Consider the following 25,089-nt stretch of genomic DNA (forward strand, 5'->3'; position numbering starts at 1 on the left):
GCTGGATTTGGAGTTTGTACTGCATGTTTATATGTGAACTACTTGAAAGATTTGATATTCACTGAGTACACAAATTATTCATTCAACCATTTTTTTTGTTGGAGGGAGGGAGGGAAGAAGGTTAGTATTGCACATTGGCTTATTAACATTTCAAAAATCATATCTAAACAATACAAATGTGAAGAACAAACCTCTGCAAAATAAGCCTCAATTCTGGCAACAGTATCTTTATAGGTTTCTCTTTCAGTTCAAATTGTTCCCAAATTGTCAGCAACACTATGGAGATTGTGGATGTCATGTGACTGGCCGCTTAGTATAACGAACCTTCGAGAAACCAAGTCTTGGGATCATGGAAGCTGCATTATCATGAACCATGTTGGGAGATAATGAAGAGTTTGTAGCATGGACTAGAGGAGGCTACAAAGATTTCATGAACTGCATCATCTGTGGTTAGCTTCCTTAAAAAATCCCTTCCAAATCCTAACATCAATACTTAGTGAATACTGTTTCACTAACTCAACCACAGGTACTTAGATTAAACTTAGGCACAACTCCAAACAATGGAGCTCATCGTTTAAAGTGCAAATTAGTTCTGCTCTGCTTTCGCATCTATTAAAAGATCAGTATTTTAATTACACACCTTTAAGGACTAGTTTAATACTTTAGGAATTATTGCATAATGTAGGAGAATCCAAAGAGGATAAAATGCAAACGTTTTAAAAACCTAAATATAAACCAAGTCCCAACTGTTTAACACAGGCATTTAAAAGAATTGTCTCTACGAGTACTAAATCATATTTCTTCACTTTAAGTATTCATATTATTTGAAATATGTACTTACACCTATTGGAGTCTCACTGAAAGCCTGGCATTCCACAAAACACTTCTTATAAACTATAATGAAACCTGTGTCAAATCTCTCATTAGCTAAACAAAAGCTTTCATTTCTTACTCTGAACTTTCTAAACATACATTAGATTCTTTGATACAGGCATTTTCAGGTAAAGTTTTTGCATCCTGTTTAAAAAGACAGACCAATAAATGATGGCAAAAGAAATCATCTCCCAGCTTGGCTTCCTGTCAGATAACTGCTTGAGGTAGAGAGGCAGTGATCCCTGACAACTTGCTCAAGCTATGTGATTTGCCTACTAGACTTTCCTCAGCTTGCATAACTGCCAGTCTGACAGTTAAAGAAAAATAGGGTTTGCAATTCTAAAATTCTTTGGAAAATCAGTTTATTTTCATAAAGTACTATACTTACTGAAGTTAATATAAGGAAAAGAAGAAAAAAAAAACGATTCTCCAGTGCATACTTCTCATTAAGTGTTATTTGTATTAAAGTGTAGTCATAATTTTATAACATGAAATCTAGAAACATTAAATGGTTCCCTTTTGAATATATAGCCTAAAAATCAGTACAAGTGTATTCTTTAAAACTAATGCCAAGTTCTTTATTTTAGAAATGGTTTTACTGCTGCTATTTGCCTTGGGCAGGTGACAGCTCCTTTACAAAAGAAAAGCTTGTCAGTTTACCTTTGGTGACATCCAAATACATTTTTGTGATCTCTCTCTCTCTCTTTCTCTTTCTGTAATTCTCTACAAGGTGTTATGGAAAGTGACCTAACAGTGCTAAATGTGAAACAGAATTTAACAAAATCAATCCTGAATCTTTACAAAACACTATTTTTTCTCTTTAAAAGAATGAACCTAAGGGAGGAGATGATGAAGAAAGAACCTCTTTTTTTAGAGAAAGGTTTAAATATTGGATAATGGTTAAGAACCAATTGCATTATACTATTGGATCCTGTTATATTTGTTGTTCAAGGAGTAGGCCTTACCCGTATTTTGACTTCAACCAGAATAATAATAATAAAAATACTATTTCATTTAAAATGCTACAACAGCTACTAGAACATCTGTGGAGGAACTACATGTTCTAAACAATTATTGTATCACAACTGTACAGACAGACTCAATATAAAAAGAGTTAAGTTTAGTCAGCACTAGTTACACTGCATGAATCAGTAACTCAGTTGATACCTGATTTACATCCAAGATTTGTGGGAGTAATGCCACAACAGAAAACTGTTGTACATTTTAAAACTTAGCCCTCATGTTTCCCCCATTAACGGCCACTTTGAGGCAACTGAACTCTGCAAGTCATATGCCACTTTGATGAACTTGATTCTTCATGAATCTGTATTCCACAGCTGAGAGTAGCAACCAAGAATGTTTTACTGCATGTCCTCACAAATTTTAGTGACATGAAGGTAGCTACCTGTAGAAAAAGCTTTTGTTCAGTCCTATGACTTAATGGACTAAGTTTGGTAAACAGTGGGTCCACCGCATCAGTGGGCTAGCTATTTGTGGACTGAAGCATCTGCGGCCTGCCATGCCCCATATTTTTCAATGGTGGCATGTGCTCATGGATGTGCTGATGTGGAAGCACATGTCACTAAGTACTGAATAATATGGGGGAGGAGCTGAAACGAATCCCTGCAGATGAGAAGGGTCCACTGTATAGATGGATCTTCAATATCCCTTTTGAGGGAGGTAGCTATGCTTGTCTTAAGAAGACATAAAGCAACAAATGCTTTACCTGACATTCTTTTATCACTGGTTCAAACCCACCACTATGGTGCCCTCACATTTGCTTCACTTAATATTACAAAGGGCAGCATTTGAGAGTGCCATTTCTAACCATTCTCCAGCTGGTATCAAAGAAAGACTTGGACACATGTTTAACAGGTATTTGTGTTTCATTTTGTGGTGTCTGATTTTGTCTCTTTGAAAATTTCACTGCATATTTAAGTTGTGATTCTGTATACTTTGTGACATGAATATCTGACTACAAAGTTCTTCACACAGCGTGTCTTTAAAAGATTTTCTTGTTTATCAGTCACATTTCACTTTCTATTTTAGTTAATCAGAAAAGCAGTAATACTAATTCCTGAAATATAAAATTTCTGTTCTGCTCTTAAGACTCTTAAAGATTCTCAGAGAGAGAGAGACAGAGAGAGAGAATGTGTGCATGTTTTAAATTTTATTACAAAAAATAGTTTCAAATCCCTACATGTATGGCAAACGTTTGTGCAAATATTTCAAGTTGGCTTCTTGAGACTTGCAAGAGCAACAGAGATCAATAAATAATGTCACAATTAAGTTAATCTCTAAAAGGAACAATTGTTATGAACATGGAGCCATTATTCCCAGAGTCACATCACATACTATTTTACAACAGTCTATATGAAAAAAAGATTTAGGACATGTATCCTAAAAACTAGTTTTCATTTATACCACAATACCTGTAGAATACAATTGCATTTCACAGGTTATCTACAAGACATGAATAGCTGATACTTAAATAAAATTAAAATCCATTTCACCCTGTGAAATTTTGTTTGCCACTTGTGAATAGTGAATATAGATCAAAGAAGCAAAGAGCAATCTGGAGATTACCCTCGCCAAAAATAAAAAGGAAAGGAGAAAGACTCAACTAAACACTAAGCATACCTCCTTTAGGAAGTCTAGGGTTGGGTGCTGTTATAAATAGAGCATTTTGCATAGGCTTCTGAGAGTCAGAGTCAGAATTATGGCTGAGGATTAAGATAAAAAAGGCCAGCTCTGACTAATTTGTCCATAATTTATAATTAAATAAGCCAGCCCCCCCCCCCAAATGTAGCCTTAGCCAATTATTATTATTCAGTGTTCCAAACTAATGTGAATAAATTTACCAGCAAGCAGTGTGTCCCACTCAGAAAAATTGTTTGGTAACCAGTTATCACTGCAAACTTTACTATTAAGCCAAGATATCTTTCAATGCAATGAGTGGGAGAAGGCATTTATAGACCATGTTTTGAAGAAATTATACACATTTCTAGATGACACAAAATTAAGAGAGATTAGAACAGGTATAAGTATGTACCAGAGGAAATGCAGCATTCAGTGCTTATGTGCTTTTGACCAAGAGTCATGATTAAGAGAAGAAAGGATGATGGTAGGCAGCTTCACAATGCAGGGCATTGAAATATGCATATGCAAACCATATTTCAATATGTCTTTGGTTTAGGGAGGCGGGAATGCCGATTAGAACTCACACGGTCACTGGACTGGACACTTGAATCTTGAAGTTGCATATTTTCCTTTGCTTCCGTTATTTGCCTGGAGTGGTTTGTCTGTGATGAGATGTTCTGATGCACAGGAGGTATCATGACTTTTGGGTTTGTTACTTGCTTAGGCTTAAAGGAAATGGATGGAGGACGAAGTTTAGAGATTCTCTGGCTCTTACTACTTAGATCACGCTGGCTGGATGCTGACTGCAGTTGTGCTGGGCTGCTTGGTGGCAGTAACTCAGGATGTTTTGAAGCAGAGGAGCTATTTGAAGATGCTGCTTCTGCAACAGGTATGGAAGGAGGCACTAAAGCATTCTGCTTTGAGAATTTGGTAGCTCTTGAAGTCTTTGGCGGGGAAGCCTGGTTAGTTTGTGAGCAACTGCTTTTTAGAACTAGTTTGCTTTGCACTCCTCGAGCATTCACTTGAGTAAATGATTGGGAAGAAAAGGGATAAGAATGTAGTGTATTCATTTTTCTGCCAGTCAGATCTTTAGGTTTTTCTCTCACTTTAACATTCTTGATAGAATGTGCACTTTCCTCTGACTTTTCATTAATTTGTGTGTTTAAAGTGCTCAGTTCATCTTGGCTATTGGTGTAGGAGCCATTTGCAGCATGTTGAAATTCATGGCCATGTTTATGTTCGTCTTCACTGGGATGTTCACTGTGGGCCGCGATGTGTGGTGTTTTTGTTAGTTTTCCCTGGACGAGGTCTGTGAAACGGGGAAGGAGACTGGAAGGCTGTAGTATTTGAGGCTACAGGAGATAAAGTTACATAACAATAGATAAGGTTAAAAAATCAGTCAAAATGAATATAAGGCACATTGCTCAGTAATAGTGCTTAGAAACCCAGCTTCTGCATTAAGGTCTGCATACCAAAGACAGGTGAAAATACATTCCAGACAGGTGCAAGAGCAAAGGAATAAAATTCAGCAATCCCAAATGAATCATGAAACACAGAGAAACATTTATTGATAACTGTAGCAAAAACTAGTAAGTACCATATATACTCTTGTACAAGTCGACCTCATCTACAAACTGAAAGAAGGTTTCAGGGTCAAATTCACGGATTTTGATATGACCCATGGATAAGTTGATGGTAAAACTTAGGTGGCTATAACAAAGGATGGAAAGGGGGAAATACCACTTTCATCCTTCCTTCTCCTTTTTTGGACTTCTCCCAACCATCTAACATCAATTCCCAGGTGCTAGAGAGATTTTAACATCAGATTGAGAAGGGAAGCAAGTGGTGTTAAATGAGGTGTTTTTTTCCATGGGAAGAAGAGACTTGCAAATCAGATTGGGGAGGGAAGCAATTGGGTTAAATGAGTTGATTTTTCCATGGGAAAAGGAGACTTGCAAATCAGACTGGAGAGGGAAGCAAGTGGCCTTAAATGAGGAGTTTCTTACATGGGAAGAAAAGGCTTGCAAATTGGACTGGGAACTTCTTTCACACACACACACACACACACAGAGAGAGAGAGAGAGAGAGATATGCCTTAAGGCACCAAGAGTGGGGCATCAGGGTTGCTTGTTTTAGGACCTTTCTAAATAGTACCAGTTATTGACCCATATATGACAACCCATGATTTTAAGATCAATTTTTGGGCATAAACTTCTTGACCTATAGTCGAGTATATACGGTAGCTTGATCAAGCAATTTTGCCACAATAGGATAATTGATAAAATAAACTTTTTTTAATACCTGAGAAGGAATAATTTTACAGACAAGACAACTTGACAACACACAAATATGAATGAAAAATTACTTTTAAGATTCTGATTAATATTCATATGCTAAAGCTATTAATGTCATTCTGAGCATTTGAGGACAAAAAATATTTTTCAAATTTGAGTTTGAGATGATCCTTCACAGTGCATTTCAAAGACTTACTTTTCTTCAGAAGTTGAGATGGAGTGAAAGCTTGATTATATGGTTATCCTAATTAGGTTAACAAGTTCAAATAGATTTTTAATAATATAATATGTATTCTGAAATTAGAGATTTTATACTACAGTCACCATCTCCCCAAAAGCAGATAACAAGGAAGAACCACTCATAGTTGAAGAGTGGGGTATAATGACCCATGCTTGCCAAACGTCTCAGAGACAGCAGACTTGGGTAAGATCTCTTCTTGAAATCTTGGAGAACTGAAGCCTTTCCCAAACTGATACCCTCCAAATGCTTGGGACTACAGCTCCCATTACTCCTGCTTCTTGGCCATGCCAATTGGGGCTGATAGGAGCAAAATCTAACACATTTGGTGGGCACCTGGAGCTGGTAGTAGTGGGTTAAATAAAGCATTATGTCAATTTCATTTTATATAAAGTTTTTTTTATCATTTTTACCAATGCAATTACTGGCACTCGTTGTCTTTTTTTATTTATCCACTATGGGGTGAAACAGACAGTCAAAATTAAACAACGTACACCTCCAAAGTGGCTGGAAGCTGCACTGAAGTCACGCTCTGGTCCTTAAGACTGCAGCCAAAAGGAGCCATGATAAAACAAATCCTGGCGGTGTCAGTAAGCCCCTGTGTGCATGGCCTGCCTTGGGAGAGGGCCATATGGTCAGCAGGGTTCTGACTCCCTTCTGGCCAGAGTGGACTCAAGCCACTTGTTTATGCCCATCTACTCCAGTCCTAAAATATTTAAGTTTAGTGATTTAAGAAATATGAACCTGTCTTTGAAATTAATTTTGATTTTGAGTTGTAGACTGCATCATTCAATGCAAACTAGTATACCATTATCCCCTAGCTCTAGATTTTCCAGAAATCTAGTATCTGGAATGTATCAAAAAGTAGTTAATGTGGCATGTAATCATAAGCGTAATTATGGCATTAAAGCAGCAGATTTACCAATGTATATATTTAGAACTTATCAATGGAAAAGAACAAATGTACTACTATCAATATATTTAATCCACCTGGGTATATGTGATGCTAGGGGACTTACCACAGTTGTAGATTGGTGACTGTAGTCAGTTTTGGGGGTGGGGATAGACTACAAAGATTATCAGAAAGAAAACATACTGTTTTCCAGAAACTTTGATTTTTTTTTAAACACACACCCACAAAACAACCATAAATTAGTAACATCGGTGGCAGTAGGAAAGAGGAATATGGGTACACAATAAAGCACATGCATAGGTAAATGCTTATGCAAGATTTTAAAGCAGGAGGACAACCAAACAGTGAAAAGGGAAGAAAAAATGGAACCTAGCAGGTATGTTGAACTGTTTGTCAAGCAGGGAGAAGAAAGGGCCAGTTTAGGCGACACACTTCTATTTCCACAGGTGAGCAGTAACTATATCAGGAAGAAAGGTGCTCCCAGATCAGCCACCTAAATTCTCAAGGGATGTCTTCCCTTGCACAAACTCAGCATCTGACATACAGCATAGAAGGAGTTGAAAAATAAGCTGCTGCCTTCCTAACTCCTTTCCTCACTGATAATCTAGAAAGTCATGGAATAATATACAGAAAAGCAGAATGCAACATTTGCCCTAATAATAATATTGGTAACTTGTGAAAATACAAACCATATCAACACTACCATACAGATAAAGTCATAAAAAGAGATGTGAAAACTGCAGGGTGGTGAAGCTGAAAAATATCTGGAATAGCCCCCTGCCTTCATGGGCTTTCTAAAAAATATAAAGATAAAGGGTGAAATTTGGGAGGGGGAACACTGTTGAGAACCTCATAATTTCTTTTTTTGAATGAGTGGGATTTTTTAAATACAAGCTCTATTCAAAATGTAGTCTGCTAATATTTTAATGTGGGACAATGTACAGCATTACAGCATGGTAATGCCTGTGTACATATACAAACTCCTACCCAAGATCTGTTTTTCACCACCTAGAAGATGCTGCCATCTTCATGCGAGTAATATATAAGGCCTTTGTGCTTATGAATTTTCCTTCCATTTTTCTGATCACCTTCAGTCTCATGTTGAGGTACCATAACAAGGATTTTGGCTCTGCTGCCCTTTGAAATCAACCAGTTCATTACTACCATCAATCAGCTGAGGCAAGACACTCTGCTGCAGATTGGGAGACATCTTGCCCTGTCTTGCTGGATAAAATTGTTATTTTTTAAACAAAATGAATAAAGTAATCTTGTGTGTAGTGATCTGCAGAGCAGGGATGGAAAGGATATTCAAATTCTTGGGAGGAAGAAGAACGAGAAAAGGGACTTTTGAGTGGCTGGAAACCCTAATGAGGGAAATTATTCTCAAGCACCTTCCTTGCTCCCTCCTCCAGTCATCAAACAGGGTAGAGGACTACTCTCACTCACCCCCACACTAGACTCACATAGTCCTGCCCCCCCAAAGCCAGGTAAGTAGGGTGTAGCCCATCAGTGAGGATCATCATTTCGACTGGATGGTCCTTGCGGTCTGTTCCAGCTCTATGATAGTAAACACACAATGATGAGTCTGCATCATTGTCAATCAGCTAATAGAACACAGGTGGTGACACAATAGCCTCCCTGATTCTCACCCTGATCCTCCCCACATTGCCAGTAAGTGAGCTGGAAGCACTGCAAGTAGGTGAGTGCGTGTGGGAAACAGGAGAGGATCCTAGAAGGCTATAAGCTCTTGTCTCTTTTTTGGCTTCCCCACCTCACAGTCTCACTGTTGTGCAGAAGCAGACCATGGAGATCTCATTCCTGTCCTGCTGCCAGAGGCTTTCTCCCTTCTGCATGACCTTTTTGAAAACATTTGGCAGCATTTTCAAAGGGTTTATTTGAAGATGCTTGGCAGCAGGAAGTGATCTGTCCTCCCTTGCGGCAAAGAATAATTTAACACAGCATATCCCTACTAAACAGTGTGAGTCTCACTTCTGACTGGACAGACACAGGGCTACTCCATAACATTTCTGTCTACTCAGAGATAATCTTCTTTGCGCTAAATCAGGTTAACTTCCAAGTAAGTGGGTACAATCTACATTTCATACATTTGCCAAATTGCATTTCCATACACTAAATTATAAATAATGTTTTCTATATTATTACAGGAAAAAGTTCAGAAAAGTACATATTATTTAAATTTTTGCCAAAATCTATTTAGCCCCCCCCCCCAATGCTCCAAAATTTATGGAAATGTTATTTTTAGACATATATCTAATTTGGTGCTATGAAACACTGTTCTGCAGCTCTAAATCCTACTTTATAGCTAGACTGCTTCTATATTCTCTTTGAAACCCTGCGAAACATAACCTTTCTGACTTCCTGCATCCACCTCTTAAAGATTCAAAATCTCAATGCTCTCTCTACTTCCCATTTATATTTTCTCAAGCATGTAAAACTACTTCAAAAGCAAGAGAAAACAAATTCATTCTACAATATAATCCATTGTTTTTAAATCTCAGCAACATGTGTAACAAATTGTTTCTAAACTTCAGCAACATGTGTAACAAATACACTACCCGACATATATACTCTAGTGTAACTCATACTTCAGGTACACAATGTGTTTCCTAACAGGAAAGGGGCAGACATTCATGTATTTACCTCTGTAAGAACTCATAAAAGCTCCTACATTCCTCATATATGTTTTTTATTTAAACAGCTGCAGATAATTCCAAAGTACACCAATGTACATGCAGCACTGGCCAAAACACACAGCCCAAATGACACGGATTCTGGCTATGTTTGGGGCATACCATTCAGATGACACATTCCCTGCCATAAAGTATGCGCTCCATGCATACTAGGTTTAAGAAGGGCCGTATTAGGATTAGGAAGGTTCTTACCTTCCTCACGGCCCTTCCTGCCAGTCCGCACAGAGTGCAGACTTTATGGCAGCGCCCATCCACATGGGCGCTGCCATTTTGACATCTTGGACGCTGTGCATCCAGACATGTCGCGGTGGAAGTGACGCTACGAGGGCGCGCTCTGCCCCTCGCGGCGCCACTTCCCCATTTCGAAAAGGAGCGCCATTTCAGCGCTCCTTTTTCGCTGCACGGGGAAGCCTCGCGGTCTGGCCGCTGGGGCTTCCCTATGCAGCGAATGGCGGCGGTGGGAAAACGGCCCCTTGAGGGCCGTTTGTAACCCGCCATAGTTTGCTATTACTGGGACCAGGCTTTCTTAACAAAAAGGGCCCTCCCTCCAGTTCATCTGCCATGGTCCAACCCTCGGAAGGGAAGAAGACTGGACCTGATCCCTTTCTCCACTGCCATTTCTTTCTCCTTTTGTGTCTTGTCTTTCTTTCTTTCTTTCTTTTAAGATTGTAAGCCTGAGGGCAGGGGCCTGTCTAAGTAACAATTCGTAAGCCACTCTGAGAGCCTTTTTGGCTCAAGAGTGGGGTATAAATACTCCAAATAAATAAATAAATAAATAAATAAATACATTAAGAAAAATTAAGGAATATTGACCCGACCCCGCCCAGCCCACCCCCCAAATATTTTAAAAAAAAAAAAACTTTCCAAACACCAAACAATTGTGAGTGCATCATTAGGGTAGAGAATTACTGGATAATTAGGGTAGAAGTACAATTCATCACTTCTACTGAAGAGCCTTTCTTCTCTTTCACAAATTCCTAAAATTATCCTCCATTTATGCATTAAATCAGTGATTCTCAAAGTGGGCAATATGCCTCCCCTGGGGCAGTGGCAGGATCCAGGGGGGTGGTGAAGTAGAATGGAGGCAGTAGGGGCGACAGTGAGGGGGAAAAGGGGACAGTGGGGGGGCGGGGCTTCAGTCAAAGTATTGGTGTGCAGGAAAGACAAGGAGAGCCAGAAGTCTTTAGGACCATAGTGGGGATGAGGATTGCATTAAACTTCTTTTCAAGGTCCCCAGAAATCCACCACACAGCCTCGCTGATCATTTTGCGTGGTCGTGCCTCCTGCTCTTTGCCTGCCCATCCCCTACCAGTATCGTTCATAAGTAGTGGCAATTGGGAAAGCTGTGCAAGGCTTTGGCACATGGCATTACTTCTGTGGCTCAGAGGGGCACCATTTTGGAATAGACTGGAGTTAGAATACATGGTGATGGGGGAGAAGTGGTGGCAAAAAGGAGCTTTCAAATTTGGAACCCTGCCTGAGCTTTGTGAACTTTACTGGGACCTGGCTAGCAGGATGAAGTTGCACTGCTGTTCCTGCTTTCTTTCATCAGACAGGCTGAGAAGAGGTAGCAGAAGAAACAATTTTTTTTGTGGGAGTGGACATTTGAAGCTGTGTGGGGAAGACATGTCTCTGAGGAAGGAACATCTGTGCTTGATTCTTGGAAAGAGTCCTTTGTCTTGGAGCAGCTCCTGTAGTTAAAATCCTTGCCTTTCTGACCCACACCAGTCTCCAGTCCAGAGCATGTGGCCTCTGTAAACCTCCTACACACACATTGGCTGCACCTTTCTCTGCCCTGATGAAGGATTGAGAGTCCCTCCTCTCTAGTGAGAAGCTTCTCACTTGCGCCTGGACACCCTGGGAGCAGCATCTGAGCAGCTGCCTGAGCAGCAAACAAAAAGCCTCTTGCCCACACTGGCCTTTACTGCAAGGCTGGCACGGACGAGAGGCTTCTCCATCACTGCTCAGCCAGCTGCTCAGTTGCTGCTCTCAGGATGACAGGGCGCAAAGGGAGCAGTGACTGAGCAGCCAGTCAAACAGCCACCAAGAAGCCCCTCTCCTGCACTGACCTCAGCTGAAAGGCTGATACAAGCAAGCAGCTTTTTGGTCGCTGCTCAGCCAACTGCTTGGTTTCTGCTCCCAAAGTGACAGGGTACAAAGAGAGCAGCAACCAAGTGTGGTTGTTTTGAAGTAGAAAAGGTAAAGGTTTTCCCCTGACAAGACTGTCTACTTGTGTCCAATTGTAGGAGGCAGTGCTCATCTCCATTGATAAACCGAGGAAGCCAGTATTATCAGAGACAATTGTGTGGTTATATGGTCAGCACGACTACAGGGAGAACAGAAGGCCTAATATCAAAAAATATGTGCTGGGTCTGTGTGTGCCACCCAGAAGGAAAGGGGGCAGTAGCCTGAAAAAGTCTGGAGACCACTGCATTAAATAAACACCACCAGTTTAGATCCATGGAGCAACACTTACAACAATAGATAAAAGGAGCATATCAAAGAGAAATGTACAATAAAAACAACTTCATTCTAAGGGAATGGCTCTATTTGCACAACTATATGTATATACTTTTGACTTGTAGGATTTTTATTTTATTCTCTTCTACACTCATCAGAGCACAAAGGAAGGAGCATAAGGGATCTGAGCAGGGAGCAAAAGACCTGTCTCTGTTCCAGCTTAATAAGTATTCCAAACTAGCCACTGAAATTCCAACTCATTCCTATGAATATCAAGAGAAAGTGTTCCTGAATACCTCTTTGATCTGTGATCAAGATTATATTAATATATACTTCACTATGATACAAGCAAGTTACTATGTGTGTAACTAAGAGACCTATGTTTACTTATTTAGTATTTGAAGACTTGTTGCCATTTATTTGCTATGTGTAACCCATCTTGCTGGAATCACTGAAAGAAGCAAAGCAGGAAAGAGGAGAAACCATGACTGAAATAGTTAAAATGAAGTGAGTTTTAATTGGTTTTATCTCAATGCATTACTTTCACCTTGATATTCACCAACATGAATATGTCTAGAGTGACTTGCATGAAATTATATAGGTACTCGTTAAACTGTTTGATCGGGCTTTTCCTCAATAAAGTGCTTGTGAGGCCAATCTTGATTGGTCATTAAAAGAATGAGTTGTAAGCAAATATGTCACAGCTGAAATATCATTTATTGCATGCATTTATTGCCTGTTCCTTCACTCTTAACTCCTTCCCATTACTACTATTGATACAAATACCAGCCTTCTTTACAAGGATGTTGTAAAGAGTGACATATGTAAAATGCTTTGAACACCTAGAATAGCTTCCGCTGTGTAACCAAAGTCAGTTGACACAAAATACAAAATGTCACTTGAGCTTTAGTTATATTTTGCACCACAACATTGCAAACAGAGACAATTAAACAGCAATTGCAGCTTCTAGAATATGTTACCAGGTTTCTCTAGACATACTAATTAGAAAAGACCCAACATACCCTGCCACAATATAGCAGCATCTGGTGAAGACTCGTTCTACATGAGTTGTTGCGGGGTGCTCAATAGCAAAAAATTAAATGAAGAGAATCACTACTTAAGACACACATAATAAACCAGAATTTTTTTCTAAATGCCTTGCAGTTTCACATACAGCTTGATGCCAAGATGTAGAGAAAAAAATTACAGGCATGAAAATGTGACAATTAGCTTACTTATCAACAGGTAAAATGAAACCATGACCTTGATTTCAATTACTACAGAGTAGCCTTTCCCTATTAATAGATGTGAGGCATGGAGCAAAAAAGGCAGCTGCATGCACAACTTTTGACATACATGCACCATGCAGGAAGCAGACACAATAGTGAAGAAGTGGAAGGAGGAGATGAGAAGAAATCTGAAGTTGTACTGTACCACGCTTTATCATAGAAGTAATGGACTAACTCCTCAACTCCTTGCCAATAGCAAAATGGAAAGCAGAGACAAGAAAAAGACAAGGACAATGATGTCAGAGGACTAAGACGCAACAATGAGCAATTGCCGTGACAAAAGTGTACCCTCTCTTTTATGTATATGATGAGGTACATGTATCTATCCACTCTGAGTATAGCTTCAGTTCCGATGTGCATGTGTACTCCTGAATTTCAGAAGGATAAATGTAAAAGCAACTAATCAGACATCTAATTTCTACTCACCTTTATCAGGTTCTCAGTATTTAAATTAATATGATCATTAGAAGGTTTCCATCAGCACACAGATATTTGATTTAACTTGTTATCTCACCATTTTTGTCCACAGTCTATCATAAAGCCTCCTCAAAGTTTTTATAATCTACATTCCTTTGGGGAGGTTTTCCCCTTTACATGAGACAGAGTATTTCCATATTCATGATCTTCTAAAACCACATCTATTCTGCCTAATTTCCAATTCTCTTCCCATTTTTATAACAGAATTATATAAAATTTTCCTTTTCTTGCTTGCATCATCTTGTCTCTGCACATCACAGCCACAGTCTTAGAGAGACTGAAAATACACACATATGATTTTTCATATCAAGGACAAAGCTTTCAGGCAAATGGGTCAGAATGGCTAAACTCCAGATCATGCTCCACACCACAGGTGGGAACCATGTGGATCTCACGATGATTAGCTACAACTCCCAGGATTCCTCACCATTTGGTAGATCTGCAGCTCAATGATATCTGGAGGGCCACATGAGTCCTTGCCCTGGTTTAAATATATAATAGCCAGGGCAAGATAATATCCGATGCAGAAAAAAACATGGCCAAAACATCCACATATCTGCAGAATTCTCCCCCTTCTCCCTGACTTTGCTGTTTCATTAGCTGCAGCAGCACAACAAATCTTGTTGGCTTCCTGGGTAACCAAAAGCAACACAGGTGATATTCAGACTACCGTGGTCCCAATGAATAGTGTGCTTTTGTGTGATCTGCTACAACATGAAAGCAGTTGGCAGAACTCTGTAGAATGCTTGCCCATCTTTGAACAAGATCTAAGACAATCCCTGCAGTATGCAGATTATTATTGATACATTAATTGTATTTTAAAAAACACACACAGAGCTTGATTTTTCATCAATTCAGTCTGCAGTAGGTTTGTAGCTGCCAAAATGTACCATGAAAACTGCTGAAACTGGTAGTATATTATCTTATTCAACAAGGCCTATTACTAAATACTAATTCAGGTCACACTATCAAAAAAAGGTGTATTTCAGCAGTGTTCAACTTGTCTTCATATTTTAACCATATTTTCTTTTCATTATAACTTTATTACTTTTCGCTGTCTTGGAGGTGAGTCACAAAAACAGCTAGGGACATCTAAGGTCTTATAGGACATGTGTTGCTCACCTGTGATCTACTTCACTGCTACAAGCAGATGAAACTATGTGACTGGAGCAGCCAAAGGAGTTGCTCACTAGGCACTAATAATACAAATATGAAATTCAGAACTTTTAGTAGTCAAAAATACAGAGGCCGAAACAACATTATGCACTTCAGTGTTGTTCTGCCTAGTCCAGATGTGATGCAATCAATGCTGTGACTCTCCCATATGTAATTTTCCTGAATAATCAAGTTAATGAACTTAATGGACTCTGAGCATTTAACAGACACTCAATGGACTCTAAACATACGTGTAGTGTAATGTGCAACAACATTAAGCTTAATATGTTCTCTAAGTTGCCATCAGTAACATTAATTATTTTAAACTCTGAAGCAGAGACGTACTTCTTTCTTTAAAATCCTAGAAATGTAGTCCAGTACTATGAATGTTTACTCAGAAGTGCTACTGAATTTAATGGTACGTATCCAGATACACTGCGGCTATGAACCTACACTCAGGGGCTCAACAAAGCAGCTCCGTGATGCCCCTTTCCTTGCCAGATTGGGGCCACAGAGACCAGATCACGGCCCCAATCTGGCATTTCTGCGGTGCAAAAAGAAGCCACAAAAAGCAGCTCCTTTTCGCACTGAGGAAAGAGTGCTCTAGCCATGGCAGCGGTAGCTTCTCGGTGTTCCTTTGGTGCAGCGTATTTAAATGCTGCGCCAATGGAGTCCTGCGATGCCCCCTCACCATGCAGTTGAGCATGCAATATGCTGCTGCTGTAGGGTGGCCAGCGTATGTATGCCACGCCCCCACGCCACCCCCAGCCGCCGGTCTGTACAGGCTCTCACTTACCCAGAAATAAGTCCAGTGAAATCAATGGAGGATCTGAATAAATGTGTAATGGATTGCACCATGAATCTCACTCATGAAAAATGCTGACCACTTATCCTAATATTTTTTTATGAGTTCAATTAAGAACTCATGTGGGAGGTTTTTTTCTACTGATGCTGGGGTATTTCCTAAATCTAGAAGTGGGATAAAGAGGGCAAAATGGGATTCTGCATAGATGATGCAATATGTACATTCCTATTCTTATACTACACTAGTTTCAAGGCTACTGTGATCTTCAGAACAATGAACCATTAGCGTTCTGGGTAATTCTTTCTAACAGAGGATTATCAGTGTTCCCATGAAAGCCAATTGTCAGAGTTAATTGCAAAGACCTATTACCATCAGTTTAGTATCTAGATCAGCTGTTAGAGAACTTTAAATAAAGAGATTATTCCTAGTAAAATGTAGATAAACATTGAATTTTCCATTAGCAATACAAAAAGTTACTTCTTTTGACATCCAAGATACCTCCATCCTTTGTGAGGTCACTGCCTGCTTGCTTAGATATCCCTCTACAGAACAACATAACAACAACACCTTGAGAAAATGCAGTTCTGTACCTAACATCGTCATTTTATAATTTTTCTCTCCTGTGTGATTTTTAACACCTTTCCTTGATGAAGAAGTCAACAGAGCTTCAAAAGACTGCATCAAGTATTTTGTGCATTTTGGTTGTCTGAATAAAGGTATCATTGCTTTGTAGATTTTGGATATTATTGAACTTAACTAAATAAAAGTCTTCTGTCTACTAGTTGTTGTTATCTGCCTTCGAGTTGATTTTGACTCATGATGAGGCATCTCCTGCCTGCCCTCTATTGCTCTGCTTAGTTCCTGCAAACTTATGGCCGTGATCTGCTTAATAGAGGCCATCCTCCTAGCATCCAGCATTCCACTCTTTTAACCTCCCTTCACTTTTTCTAGCATTATTGGGTTTTTTCCCAGTGAGCCATGCCTTCTTATTATGTGTCTGAGTACAACAGCCTCCAGTTTGTCATCTTGGCTTCCAGGGAGATTTCTGGCTTGCTCTGCTCTGGGACCCATTTCTTTGTCTTTTTTGGCAGTCCATGGGATCCTCAGTACTCTTCACCACCACCACATGTCGAATGAATTGATTTTCTTCCTATATTCTTTTTAAACTGTCCAGCTCTCACATCCATACATGGTAAAAGGGAAAAGAATGGCTTGTACTATTCTAACTTTTGTACTTAGTCGTATATCTTTGCATTTTAGAATATTTTCTAGTTCTTTCATAGCCACTCTCCCCATTCTTAATCTTCTTCTGATTTCCTGACTGCATTCCCCATTTCTATCAATGTTTGAGCCCAGGTATGAGAAAAAACTCTTTTACTACTTCTATTTCTTCATTGTCTACTAATACACTGAAATAAATGTAGACAATTTTTAACAGCCTTAACAGTATTACTTCAAGTAGCAAGGAGGAAACTGATTTTCCCTTCTAGATAATTAGAGCCTGACTACTAATTGTTTACCTCCCACCACACATACAGAGAGAACTAAAGTTTGCCCTTGACAGTTATTGAAACTAGTCTGATATGTGTGAAGGGCTCCACCTTACTTCTAAAATTGTCTTGCTACAAGTCCAAGCAAATGGCTCCTCTGAGGGCAGGGGCTATGAGCTTGTTCTGTGGACTCTAAAATGACAGAAAAAAGACTGATGGCATGTCCCCTCCCCATGCTCCCTAAAACACAGTAGTCTTTGCAGGCTCTTGTTCTGCTCAAATCACAGCAAAAAATGATACGAATCCTGTCTGAGAACAAATTATCAGGTCTGTCTTCCATCTGCAGACTATTGTTCCTTATGTATTTGGTCTTTGTTTACCTCCTAGTTGACAGCAAATTATATCTCAAAACCTGTCTTACCCTTTAGTTAACAATTATTTTATATTCCTAGAAACACTGCAAGTTAATAGTAAGACTGATTTGTCCCTAATGTCGGGACAACTCCCTATGCACCTAATTATGGAAAACAAATAGAAAGGTACAGAATAGGTCACTGGTACTGTATTTTGCTAAATACATTTTCAGTAGTTTGTTGAAGATCAGAATCTTTGTTCATACTGAATTCCTTTAGCAGCACGTGAAACACTGAAGTGAAGAATGTCAATTCTTACACAGCCAAAAACTAAAAGTTCTCTTTTATAAACTGTGTGCTTTATAAATCAGCTTTGAGGAACACTAATATTTTCAAGCTTTATCAGCCATTAACATATCAAGATGCTTTTACAAATACAGTTTTTACTTTTATCAATTTCCTTCAATTATTTAGGTCATTAACCCACAATATATAGAAAGACATACTGTATTTAATTTCTATTATCTCAGTACATTACAAATCACACACACACACACACACAAAATTCTGTTGTGTTAACAGCAATACAAAAACATCTCGTTTTAGTTCAAGCTGCTAATTAAGTAACAATAATACATCATGCTTTACCGGAAAAGCCACTTCTTCCTTAGTTTGTTAGATGTATTTGTGGATACATTGCTGAGGAAGAAACCTCTTAGAAAAACCATACAGCTGAAATAAAAAACTAAATTTTACAGAGAAAGCAATGTGTCATAGTCACCAAAGTATGACTTGACTGAAAAACATCACCACAAATATTATGCAAATATATTTGGATGAAAGCACATGCCAACAACATGAATGAACATAACAAACACACACTCTGAAAAGCCAAGGGAGAGGAGGGAAAACAAAACAAAAAACAAGCAAGGTATGTGTTGCAAGATAAGAGGAAATAAAGCTTTCAGTTTGATTTTAAGATCTGTTATGAAACTCTTTATTTGTAAAGCTGTAAGTTGCAGTTATCTGGTAAGTGAAAGAGGGACGGGCGTTAGGCCACAGACTAGCATGTGTCTTATGTTTTTGCTTGGAAGAGCGGGATGCTACACAATGGACAGTGCGTGCAAAGGGGAAACCGCTACTGGAGCACAGTGAGGGATATGAGTGAGAAGTACAGACTCACTCTGTCTGCGTTGCGGAGGAAGAGTCCGAGGGATGCCCTGGAATGAGCCCTGCCAGGGAGAGAAGGAAGGAGCAGAATACCCACCCTGTGCAGAGAAAGATGGGGGAGAAAAATAATAATAAAAAAAGAGAATGGGGAGGAAAAAACAGCACCAAAAAGCCACATTGTTGCTTTATTAACAAGGAACTCTTTTGAATCAGGTCACTTCAAATTTTTCTGAAGATCAACAAAATCATCAAAAAGCTGGACAGAAACATTTCATAAAATGTAAATCAATTTTGTGAAAAACATGCCCTAGAAAATGTTAGAAGGAAAAACTGGTTGTATGCATTCAAAATGAATTTCCCAAATGCAGTACTAAGCCAACAAGGAGGAGCCATTCAATCCATATTTTAAAAATGTGTCAGAGTACCTTGTGAAAGTAAGTGGCTCATTTATCAGAATTTATCTTACTGTGCATTTAAAAAGTTAGCCAAGGCGGGATACAGACTGCCCCTTTGAGGTGGCCTGCACCCGCCCCTTTCCCCTCCGGATTGGGGCCTGGGCATCCACAGTGGCAGCCCCAGAGGCTCCAATCCACCGCTTCTCCAGGCCTTTGGGAAGCAGCAAAACGCCACTTCCCCGCGGCCTGAAAAGGGGTGTCCTTGGGGCTTCATGCCCCAAGGACACCCCAACAGCTGTGGGGAAGGGGAGAAAGGAGCCACTTGGCCCCTTTCTCTTCTGCATCGCTGGCGCGGCCGTTTAATGGCTGAGCCAGCAATGCGTGAGGCAGAAAGGAGCTTTGTTTCGGAGCTCCTGCCTACGACGCTGAAAGGGCACCCCCTGCAGCACTGTGGCGACATCACGCCCGCACTGTGTTGTTTGGCTGCGGCGCGGCCATGATGTCATAATGGCGGTGGCGCCATTATCACACCGCCGTGACGTGCTAGTGTTGCAGGGCGTGTGGTGGCACCATAGCATGTATACAGGCCAGCGCAAAGCGCCAGCCTGAAAAGCAACCATATTTTTAAACAGGAAAAGCTTCTTCATAAATGTATGTCTTTCAGACATATAACAGCAGCAAATGATCTAATAATACTTATAACAGGAACTACGTAGTCCCTCAATTTATGAGCCAAACAATATCTCTATTGTCCAAAAATGTTAATTATTTTAGCGAGTTTCCTTTTTAGACTCTTTGACAAGAATACAACCTTATGAGTGCTCCAATATATGAACAGAATATTTCATTTTAAAATTGTTTTGGCATTCACTCACCAAACATTTGTCAGCCAGGAACACACTACTACTGTTGGAGTAGCGACTAATCAGCCTAACAACTAAAAATTCTAATGTGGGGAGGAGATGTTCTATTTCCACACAGCATTTTGATTTTTAAAAATTACTGCCATATTTCTTTCAAATTAATTCCAAATAGTTTCCTCTATTTGAAAATGAAAATCATTAAGGAAAAGGAAAATCATTTAAAGCCAGCCAATTTTAAATGCTGGGATGGGGAGAACTGCAAGACATTAAGGCTTTTTAATAATGCTAACTGTAGCTAACTTGACTTCTATATAACCATGGAGAGATCAGAATAAGAATATCAGATGATCTGGCATCCAGGAACATGGGAGTAGGCAATATAATGTTTAAGATTCTAGTCCCTTAGGATCTTAAAGTCAGCACCAACACCCATCAATTGAGTTGGGGTGCAAAAATCCGGCAATCCATTTTCATTCAAGAAAGCCTGGAGTTGTGAGGCCACAATCTAAACACCCTATTTTTAAAATGGAAGATTAAAAATTGGATTACTGTTAATCTAGAGTAGTGGTGTCCAGCAAAGGCTTTTTCAACTAAAGACTCAAAACTGCTTCTTTTAGAGAACTGGAACACAACTCACTTTCAAGAAATAATTCACAACCTCCACCAGCCTATTTCTTCTACTGGCACCTCTGATGTAAAGGATGTATATAAGCCTCACAAAAGCAGCTGGTTTCACTTCTGAGAGCTCCTCATCATTATGCTAAGGACTTGAATGGGACAGGAATCATAAAGCCCTCATGAACATGGACTGTGATTCCCAGTATTCCACACCATTAGCTATGATGTGCAGAATTCCCGGGAATTGAAGCCCAACAACATTGGGAAGATCACATGATTCCCACTTGCATCTAGAACAGTGGCCCTCAAACTGTGCTTTTAAGAGATTTTGGACTTTAGCTCCCAGAATACTGTACCAGATTATTGGCCAACATGGCTGAGGCTTCTGGGAGCTGAACTCCAAAATCTCTTAAAGGGTGCAGTTTGAGGACCACTGATCTAGAATATAATAACCCTTGACAGCTCACAAATGCTCTGCTGGATGAGATTCAGCTGATACAATGATGCAGCAAAAAATGCCACTGTGGAAAAGATCTTGACATGGGCTTTCAGCCATGTCTGAATATACCTCCCCTGGTTTTTCTCCACTGTTACTCTATAGTCCTTCAATATTTCTCTGCCATAAGGTTTTCATAAAACCAAAAAGCCCATGCACTGCATTCAACTAAAGGGCTCATCACTGCAAATGAAGTCAACTGCCTGGGTCACATCTCCTTTCCACAGGTCAACCAAGGTATCTACTGGATCACCAGTTCTAACAAGTGGAAAATCCCTTGAAGCATTCAGGAGTCTTTCTGGATCCAAATTAGTCTCTGAGAGTGGACTTTGGGAGCCCCAGCAAATATAAACATTGTTACATAGTGATCTAGAAGAGGTCTTTCAATCCTGCCCTAACCCATAGCTCATTCTGATCCTAGGCAATTTAAAACAGGTCAAGGGTATGCCAGATAGTAGTTGAAATAGTCCCATGAGTACCACTGAAGACCGTTGGTTTTGAACATTCAAAAAATCAGCACAATTAGTTTTGGTGAAATAAAAATCATTTATGTATTAAATATTGTTTTTAGAGTTTTATTGCTTATAAGCCAATTTGTGCAGGGTTTCAGCCCAAAGTATGGGATATAAACATATTTAATACATAAATAATTCAGGATTAAAATTAGAATTTTCTAAAGCCACAATGCAATCTTATGTCTAAAAAGGTGATCAATAGGAAGTCAAACATTTTGGCATTTCCTAAACTATGAAGGTACCCTCCTAACCTTTTTGTGGTGTGCATGTTTTTAAAAATATAACAGAAGCTAGATCCAGAGGCAACACAGCACACTTCAGGGTGGGAGAGTGCAAATATAATGAATATCCAGGGTGATTATGTTTGCCCTGCAAATCAAGGCCTGCAGCAGATTTTATGAAGCTCATATACGGTCTAGTATTACTTAGTTTTATGGGCCATCTATAATTTAATTTCTTTTACCCAAAACAACATACACATGCATTAAGAAGGACTTTAAAGTGTTTTTCATGACTATAAAGTATTTGTGTGTCAATTTCTAATATTTGTTCAACTGTCTTGTTTGTTCTTTGTAAACGTTCTAGTGCAAGACAATAAAAATCAAACACAAAACAAAATGTGCCAGACCCACTGCACATCATACAAAGAGAGAAGGGAAAGAGGAAAGATTTCTAATAGATGTCTTTTTTATAAAGCTTTAAAAAGGTCAACTAAATAAATATTTAAATGGATCTGTATGTACAGCAGCTCACTGCTCTAAAGGATAATAAAACTGAAAGAAAATATAGTGTTGTACAAAATTCATTGCTTAAATTAGTTAGGCACATTTAGATTTCCTTCCAAACAATATTCAAATCAAAGTCAAAATATCAAGAACAGTAGAAATTCCAGATTCAGGAGTTTATACATTTCCTTTAATCATATAATTTGTTTTCAAAGAGTAGATTATAGCACAGTCATATGCACTGTGCCATCTATTTTCGAACAAAGATATAAGCAAACAAGAACAAAATAAGAAGATGAGAGTCTAACGAACAATTATGTATTTTTTTCTGAATGTATTGTTTTTTATTGGATAGTCATTTCTCTGGGCATATATATGTTCTATGATTGTCTCGTCTGTCACGTGAGTGAACTGTATTTTGTAGAGGACTATAGTTACAGATAAGTGTCCGTGGTCATCAGGGGAGGAAGACGAGAACAACAATGAAGACTTGTTGGTGGCTCAGGGCCAATTATCAGCTTGTTTCCGCTGTATTAAAAACCAGTTTAAAATATTTTGAAATAATGAACCAGAAAAAAATGGTATTTCTTTGCAAACTATCCACCCAAACCACATACACAATTGAGAAAGGTATATTCTAGCAAAGAATTCCCTGCATCAAATATGGTTTCTAATCCACAAGGCACTAGCAGCTCTCAAAATTGATGGAGATGATCTTCAAAGTCTGTGTGTTCTCTCAGAACATTAGCCCCATATTGTATTACAGTTCATAGGGTAACATGTACTACTTTAGGGCAAATGTTTCAATGGGCTTTTGCCTCTACTTACTGAACAATTAAGCAGGCAGCAGTATAGTATAGATCAATAGGTCTACAAATGTAACTATGCCAAGACTACACTTGTTGATCCACCTGCCCCAAAACACAACCAATGCTAATAATTCCTGTACCACTTGTGGTATTTAACTAGTCTTAAACAACAGTATGTACTTATACAGCAGGCTCTTCTTATCCGTGGGCTTGCCATCCACGGATCTGAGCTTCTGCAGACAGTAAGCCCAGTTGTTGTTAATGGAGGAGTGTGCAAACAGCCACACTAGCGGCCAAGCATACATCACACCACCATAGGGCACAATGGGACTTGAGGTCTCTTTTTTTTCCCCTTATACACGTGGGTGGTGGGGTGGGGTCTGGAACAGATCCCCCCACAGATACAAAGGTATGGCTGTACAGCACATAAGTAAATGCTGTACATTTGCCATTTAGTACCATTAAAATAAACTAACGAAGCACAGAACATAGGACTCTGTTGAAATGGCCACCAACTATTCTAAATAGTCTTCATTTAAAATGTTGTTTGCCATAAAGAAGCTATGCAACTACTAACAGCACAAGCATAGTAAGTTGTAAAAAATAAAGGAATAACCTCTTTCCTAATCTCTATGACGCAGCTCAAATTGTCTAAATGGAGAACATCCTCCCTCTGCCATTTTAGTATGCTCTATTCTGTTATATAAAGGTTCTAACTCTACAAGTACTGATGAACGATAATGTTCTCATCAATATTCATCACCTTTGCAAAGAATAATATGCCAATACTTGAATTCTAGAACTAGAAACAAAAGTAATTCCCAGACAAGATATTGGCATTTTTAAAATAGCCAAAACATAAAAGTTATCTTGTAAGAGAAATGGGTATTTGCACATTATTCTTCTGAAATTGATGAAAAATGTGTCAATTTGAAATAATTACACACTTATAGCGGGATGCATCTAAAATGAATCCAATGATCAGTTTCAATAATTTTGGGATTCTATCATGCCTGCAGTTATATCATTTTCTATATGAACCAAACCAGCATTATCAATACCAGATTTTGATGGCATTCTTCAGTAGGCTACTTAGGAAATAGAAAAGAATGGAATAAGCCCTGCTGAAATTATTTTTGTAAGGGTCTAAGTAACAGTTGGAGAAAATGTAGGCTTCTAAATGCTGGACTCCCATCAACCCAAGCCAGCATAACTAATGATGAGGAATCATAAAAATTGCAATCCAACAACATTAAGGGGGCCACACATTTCTCCTCATGGGTCTGAGCAAAGAAAAGAGAACACACACAAAAGACTAGATTTCTCCACCATTATAAAGTGCATACTATGAAGTGGTGAAGTGCCACTTTAAATGTATACAGAATTGAAAAGAAATGTTTTTGAAAGACAGAAGTAATATGACAAGATGAATATACAAATGGTTTTGTACAGCTATGTTAGATAAGTAACATAAAATGAGATCAACTACTCACAGAACATTTCCTCCAGGAGGTTTGTGTGTATTTGTCAGCAAATATACCCATAGCCCCTTCAGACTGCTTGGTGCCGTTGTTGCAATTACACCTGGTAGACTTTATACATATAAAGACAGATATTCAGTGACAATAAATGACATGTATATCCAATATGGAGGTCCAAAGGTTGGCTTACACAGGAAACATTAGCATTTGTGTATATGCATATAATGATCCCATCTTGAAGTTGGGATCTAGATTTAAATACCAAATCCATTCCTGTTTCACATACAAATTATATGCATAGCCTAAAGGTAATTTTGTA

At 39.0% G+C, this 25,089-nt stretch overlaps 1 protein-coding gene across 5 annotated transcripts in view; it reads right to left on the reverse strand.

Annotated features, from left to right (window-relative positions):
- Positions 1-3,028: 3,028 nt before the first annotated feature.
- The window catches only part of CCSER2 (coiled-coil serine rich protein 2), a 58,215-nt gene continuing 36,154 nt past the window's right edge, over positions 3,029-25,089 (reverse strand). For 3 of the 5 annotated variants that reach the window (XM_042457423.1, XM_042457424.1, XM_042457425.1), the window contains exons 10-11: positions 24,783-24,881; positions 3,029-4,865 (exon numbers count right to left, since the gene is read on the reverse strand). In XM_042457423.1, the coding sequence (XP_042313357.1) occupies positions 4,050-4,865; positions 24,783-24,881 (915 nt within the window). In that variant the 3' untranslated portion in view covers positions 3,029-4,049. Of the gene's footprint in view, positions 4,866-13,151; positions 13,211-18,881; positions 18,967-24,782; positions 24,882-25,089 lie in introns of all 5 variants that reach the window. The other 2 variants (XM_042457427.1, XM_042457426.1) reach the window with 2 other exon arrangements.

This window comes from Sceloporus undulatus, chromosome 3, assembly GCF_019175285.1.
Source record: "Sceloporus undulatus isolate JIND9_A2432 ecotype Alabama chromosome 3, SceUnd_v1.1, whole genome shotgun sequence".
NCBI lineage: Eukaryota > Metazoa > Chordata > Lepidosauria > Squamata > Phrynosomatidae > Sceloporus > Sceloporus undulatus.